Source organism: Ahaetulla prasina, chromosome 1 (assembly GCF_028640845.1).
Source record: "Ahaetulla prasina isolate Xishuangbanna chromosome 1, ASM2864084v1, whole genome shotgun sequence".
NCBI lineage: Eukaryota > Metazoa > Chordata > Lepidosauria > Squamata > Colubridae > Ahaetulla > Ahaetulla prasina.
The window spans coordinates 181,619,675-181,626,775 of record NC_080539.1 but is presented as its reverse complement, the minus strand read 5'-3'; the positions used below and the strand labels follow the sequence as shown (position 1 = coordinate 181,626,775).

The 7,101-nt window shown below is 37.2% G+C and overlaps 1 protein-coding gene across 1 annotated transcript in view; it reads left to right on the top strand.

Annotated features, from left to right (window-relative positions):
• The first annotated feature begins 315 nt into the window (after nt 1–315).
• Nucleotides 316–7,101, top strand: part of LOC131197715 (dual specificity calcium/calmodulin-dependent 3',5'-cyclic nucleotide phosphodiesterase 1A-like) — a 35,650-nt gene continuing 28,864 nt past the window's right edge. The window contains exons 1-2 of the mRNA XM_058182146.1: nt 316–422; nt 1,422–1,604. Of these exons, the coding sequence (XP_058038129.1) occupies nt 316–422; nt 1,422–1,604 (290 nt within the window). The remainder of the gene's footprint in view (nt 423–1,421; nt 1,605–7,101) is intronic.

The following is a 7,101-nucleotide window of genomic DNA, read 5'->3' as shown; positions in this document are numbered from 1 at the left end:
GCACAGGACATTTAAACTAAGAGGAAAAAGTGGGACTAAAAACGCCAGAAGATTATACTCTTCATATTGCTTTTCATGGGGAAGGAAGAAAGCCGGTGCAGTAGATTCACAGGGATTGCACAATAGTTGTTAATGGTTACATTAGAATGATGTCACAATGCTTCTGGAGGAAAGCATCACATTTTTCTTGAACTTATATCCATAGAGAATGTATAATAATGATATGTATATAGGAGTAGGAAGGTACTTTATTAGCTATAAATGTAGGAAATTACTTCAATAAGGGTTGTAGGCAAAACAAAAACAGCTGCAGATATGACACAGGATAAAAGAGAGAAGATTGGCATCAAAACTAATACTAGCCAAGCCAAAACAAAAACCTGTGATCAAAGGACCAAAAAAAAACTTTCTGCCACTCTTTTGTAAGTATATCATTACTTTGACCCAAGGAGAGGGAAGCATCCCTGGTCACTGTTGGGGTTCACCTTTCTTGGGCCACTTACTTTGAGACTACATCTAATTCAGTAACAGGGTCTAAAGCAGTGATGGCTAACCTTTTCTGGATCGAGGGCCCAAAGTATGTGCGTGCGCCCAAACCCCCCAAAATGCAGTGCGTACATGGCTCCTTCGCACGTGTCCCACCCCCTGCGCATGCACAGCAGAGACCCGAAGGCCAGCTGGCCGGCAGGAGGTGTGTGTGCATGTGTGGCAGAGCTGAACTGAGGTGACGGCTCACATGCCCACAGAGAGGGTGCTGCATGCCACCTGTGGGACACGTGCCATAGGTTCACCAGCATGGGCTTAAAGGAAGCCCTTTCACTGCAACCCAGATTGAAGGATGTTATTAAATTAGGGCCACATATATGCGTGCACACCAGTGGTGAAATTCAGCTGGTTCTATCCAGATTGCATGATCCGGTAGCACCAGCGGTGGGAGGCTCTGCCCACCTGCCCGGATATCATCATGTCCTGTTTTTGACCCTCTGCGCATGCACAGAAGGCTCTGCACATGCGTGGAGGAGGCGTGCGCAAGCACAGCAAGCAAGCACGCACACCCTCACATTTGCAAACCAGTAGTGAAGGTAAGTGAATACCACCCCTGATGCACATGCACTTGAAAAACACAATAGGCAGACAAGGAGTTCACTCCGGTCTCCCATGCTGTTGCAAAGAACATCTTACCCTGAACTTCTGCTTGCATTTGGAAAATGATCTCAGTTTATGGGAGAGAAGAAATTTTCACTGGAACCATGGCAAGGGTTAAAAGGCTGAACTCCCCGTTGCTCATGGTAGTCATTTATGCATCCACATGGTTGCCATTTGCAAAGGTTATGTCTTCCTCTTGGCCACTTAATAATTTTAGTCATTTAAGTGAATGAATGAGTAGAAAGATACATATATAAAAACTTGGATTTTTGCAGGAGCCTTTTGGACACTGAGGATGAACTTTCTAGTATCCGGTGGGATTCAGTACCTATGGATGTAAAGGAGTGGTTAACAGACACTTTTGCAAAGAAAAAAGAGGCATACAGACTGCAACCTGATGAAATAACAAGCATTCGGAGTATTTCATATGCTTTAGAGAATGGCGTTGTGGTAGAAAGGCAAGCATAGATTGCATAGCAAATTATGAGCTTTTCAGAATGTGACCTAAATGATGTAGCTGATAATTAGAAAAATGAATTCCAGAATCAGAGCTAGAATTGACCAGCGTTGTTGTTACGGGAAAAAGGAGGAGGAAGGAGTATTATGGATGTTCACAGTCTAATAAATAAATCTACAGTAACAAAAAAATAAAAATAAAGATCATCTAGTACAGGGATGAGTAAACCATTTCAGCTTTAGGTAGGAGTATTAGGCACTAGATCTAAAAATGGTTGATCATGTTTTTATACCTATATAACAGTGATGGCGAACCTTTTTGGCAAAGAGTGCCCAAACCGGAAGGGGAAACCTGACGACCAACTGGCTGGCACACATGTGCTTGTCAGAAACCTGACAACCAGCTGGCTGAGCTGGGGCAATGGCGTGCATGCCCACAGGGAGGGCTCTGCATGCTACCTCTGGCATGTGTGCCATAGGTTCGCCATCATGGCTATATATAGTGCCATAGGCTGTAAATATCATTGGGGCTATGTAATCCCTGCAATTTGTGAACCTGTGCAGAAAATTCAAAAATGAAAAATGAATAGTGCTAATGCAAGTCCAGTCCCTAAAATATGTGTATTGAAGTGTATAAAAACCAACATGTTCTTGCTTGCTATTCCTTTCTTTCTATGTTTTTGTTTGGAATTTATGGTGGCCTTTGCACTCTCTTTGTTTTTCTATTGTATGATGTAAGAGATGATCAGGCTGAACCTGAGAGAGGGGATAAATGCATCCTTAGTCACGAGTCCCTTCGCACCCATAGGAGATCTAAGTCCAGCCCACCTTGAATTCCTTTGATTCTTTCTTATCAAGCCAATTCCCTTGACTATTAGTAGTTCAGATTCTTGTAGAGAGCTTTAGCTTGCAATAAATCTTCATATTCATTTGATCTGCTTGGGTTTCCTGATTTTCCTGGCGCTTGACATAATCTCTTTACCAATGTCTTGCCAGCCCCAACTTCAAGCTAAGTTTTATCCCTTGAGCCATTCATCACTTCCATTGAGAAGACTAAAAGTAGTTCTTGATTTACAACCATTCATTTAGTGAGAGTTCAAAGTTACAATGGTACTGAAAAAAGTGACATTACCATTTTTCACATTTACGACCATTGCAACATCCCCATGGTCGTGTGATCAAAATTTGGGCACTTGGCAACTGGTATGTATTTAGGATGGTTGCAGTGTCCGGGGTCATATGATCACCCCAAGATTTGTGACCTTCCCAGTTGGCTTCCGACAAGCAAAGTCAATGGGGGAAGCCAGATTTGCTTAACAACCACATGGTTCATTTAACTTGAGTGATTCACTTAACAACTATGGCAGAAAAGGTCATAACATGAGGCACAACTCACTTAACAACTGCCTTGCTTAGCAATGAAAATTTTGGGCTTAATTATGATCATAAGCTGAGAACTCCCTGTCATAAAGCTGCAGTATTGGAAAACATCTGGTTCAGCATTGACACACTCATCCCTTCAAAATCATAAAAGCAGGAAGGGAGAAAAGTGATCTTGAATCAGCTGGATGTAATCCTGGGATAAAGCTCTGTATTATTGAAAAATCTTGAAAGCAGGTTTTATACATTCACCCTGGGTAATCTATAAAACTACTAGAAATTTACAGAACATGATTGTTTGTAACCATCCATCGATTCCTGTTAAGTGTATTTATAAAAGTATGAATAATTGCTTTGATATATTCTGTTGTCTATCAGCCAAGTATGGCTGAACAAATTAGTTTTTAGGATATTTAGTTAACCACTATAGTTGGTTGCATAAAACAACACCATAAATAATAAAATGCAGTGCTATAGTACCACTTAATTTTCCGCACACAAGTCAAAAGTGAATGTGTGTAGATCATTTCAAGAAGACCAAGAAAGAGAGACATCAGCCAGAAAGAGAGAAAGAGCAGAAAAATGAGAGGATCTGAAGGTTCCATAAGAGAATTGATGAGAATTTTTCAGAAGAAGGAAGGAAAGAAGGAAGGAAGGAAGGAAGGAAGGAAGGAAGGAAGGAAGGAAGGAATATAGTATTCTTTCCTTCCTTCCTATATATATATATTCCATATATAACCAGAAGCTGACTGCAGACAAAACTCAAACTGAGATGAAAAAAGGGAAGCAGGAGAGGTCCCAAAAGAAGGAGTGCAGGGGGAAAAAAAAACCTGATCTGGCTGGAAGTGAAGAGGAGAGCCAAGAAATACTTGTTCAAGTTCAATCAGTGCAGGAGTTGTCTTGCTTCAGAACTTCAGTTGCGTTCCAGTTTCTTTGTCTTTCCCAGTGCATTGTTCTACCATTATATTCTTGCTTCGCCTGAGAAATTTATAGCTGATGGAAGGAAAAGGAGGAGGAAAGTAGAGAAGATTCCTAGTGCTGGACTGTAGATTGAACCACATTATTTTTTTATTTATTTTATTTTTATTTGCATTTATATCCCACCCTTCTCTGAAGACTCAGGGCGGCTTACACTATGTTAGCAATAGTCTTCATCCTATTTGTATATTTACATACAAAGTCAACTTATTGCCCCCCCAAACAATCTGGGTCCTCATTTTACCTACCTTATAAAGGATGGAAGGCTGAGTCAACCTTGGGCCTGGTGGGACTAGAACCTGCAGTAATTGCAGGCAGCTGCTGTTAATAACAGACTGCATTAGCAGTCTGAGCCACAGAGGCCCTTTGGCATCTCCAGTAGACATTACTATATCAGGTGGCTTTCTTCAAGATGCATAATTAAAAGATGACACACTTGAACAGGCCTAATCGAAACTGCCAAAAATACAGCACCTTAGCTTTCATCCTATTTCTACAGGAGAATGAAAATCCAGAGACTTTTTACATGTAAATTTAAATCATTGTTAAAATCAACCCCTTATACAATGCATGTGTAAATAATAATTTCTTTTTCAACCAAATTCTCATGTTTACTTTATTACAAATTCCCCTGTCATGGATCAACTCATTAACTAAAAAACTCAGTGAAAGAAAATGAAAGAAAGTATTCGCCAAAATGGTCTTCTGAGCCAGCAGGATTTTTTTTCTCTCCTGATGACAGACAGCTGGTTTGACCACCACAGCTGGTTCTTTGGCAGCAAACTCCCCGCTTATGAACAGAAGCTACTAGGAATGACTCAAGATGACTCTTGGATGACCATGGTCTACCTGAGAAAAAGACTTAGAAGATAACAATTCTAGGTGGGACTGATCAGAAAGCCAAGTCTCCATCTTTTTCCTTTCCACTGACTGCTTTTTAAGAATGCCTGAATAATGAAAAGGATAAAAAATGGATACTTAAAAAATTGGAGGAAAGTTGGAGACTAAATGATAATGGGGAGGTTAAATTTGAAATTGTTTGGGATGCGATGAAAGCTGTGTTTAGAGGGGAGAGTATTAAATTATCAAGTAGGAAATATAAAAATTATAAAATTAAAATGGAAAGGGATAAAAATCAGATTAAAGAATTGGAAAATCAATTTTTGCTTACTAAAGAAAAAAAATCCTTGAGGAGCTTAATATGTTAAGAAATAAAATGATAGAAGAGGATACAGAGTTGGTAAAAAGAAATTTGAGATATTTAAATAGGAATTTTTTTGAATTTAGTAACAGAAACTCTAAGTTATTGGCAAAGATGGCGAAAAATAAAAGAGAGAAGAGAGAAATTGGAGCTTTGATAGATGATAGAGGTATAAGATGTTACAAAAAATTAGAGAAATGTGAAGTGGTTAGAAACTTTTTTCAGAATCTATATTCAAAGAAACCAGTTAATCGGGGAAAATTGCAAAGTTATTTAGAAAAATATGTGGTGAAAATTGATCAAACATATAAGGAATTGATGGAAGAAGATATAACACAAGATGAGATTAATGGAGTTATACAAAAAATAAAATTAGGGAAAGCTCCAGGTGAGGATGGATTACCTGCTGAGTTTTATAAAGAATTTAAAGAATTAATAATACCAAGATTGCAAAAATTATTTAATGGAATATTACATGGTGGAGAAGTACCTTCGTCATGGAATAGAACGGTGATATCCCTAATTCCTAAGCCAGATAAAGATTTAGAAAGGATTGAGTCCTATCGGCCCATTTCTTTAATTAATCAGGATGCAAAGATATTTACTGCTATTATAAGTAATAGATTAAATAGATTTATAGATAGATATATAAGTTACAACCAAGTAGGTTTCGTGAAGGTCAGATATATGAGTGATATTGTTAGAAGAGTATTAAATATTATAGATGTAGCTGAACATAATGGTGATAAAATTGGTATAGTATCATTGGATATTTTAAAGCTTTTGATTCTGTACAATGGGAAGCTATTAAAGTAATTGTGGAGGCTTTAGGCTTTGGTAACAAGTTTATACATGTTATTTCAAAATTGTATCAAAAAAGTAGTGCAAGAGTGAAGGTGAATGGAATATTAACTGAAGAGATAAAATTAGAAGCAGGTACGAGACAAGGATGTCCCTTGTCCCCAACATTATTTTTATTGGCTATGGAAATCCTGACAAAAATGATAGAAAAAGATGAAGAATTAGAAGGATATAAGGGGTATAAGATAAATTTGTATGCGGATGATACTTTAATTATTTTGAAAAATATAGAGAAAGACCTGAAAAAGATATATAAGCATTTGAAAGAATTTGAGGAAATGACAGGTCTGAAAGTAAATTGGTCAAAGTCAGAATTATTGATGGATAGTAATGGTAATGAGTGTGAGAATATGCAAGAGCAATTTGGGATAAGGATTAAAAATACATTGAAATATTTGGGTATAGTGCTCTCACTCAAGGTTAAAGAATTGAAAAAACTTAATTATGATGTAGTGATGAATGAAATTGAGAAGAAGATAGATAAATATAAAATGTTAAAGTTGTCTTGGTTTGGTAGAATTGCAATGTGTAAGATGATGTTGCTGCCCAAGTTTAACTTTTTATTCGAGATGCTACCATTAAATTTGACAGAGAAAGATATTGAAGGATATCAGAAAAAATTGGACAAATTTTGCAATGGTGGGAAAAGACCTAGATTAGTGAAGAAAATGTGATATCAAAATCAAAACGAAGGTGGATTAGGAATCCCCAAATTATTTAATTATTACTGTGCGTATGGTATCCGGATAGTGGTAAAAATACTTAAAGGTGAAGATAATCATTGGAGAGACTTAGAGTTAAGGGATATAGAGAAATTTGGATCAAGGTGGTTTTTAGATAAAGCAAACTCAAAATGTGTAATTAGAAGTTATTGGTTAAAGGGATTAAGTAAAATGTGGAATAAATTTGTTAAAATTTTAATTCCGGATATAATCTTTTTGGGGAAGACAATTGGAAATTGGCCGATTAAAAATAATATAAGACGTAATGAAGTGATTAAAGAGGAAAATATAGAAATTATTAGAGATTGGATAAAAGTTATGGAAAATGAAAGGAGGAATAAAGAAATTATTGAAAAA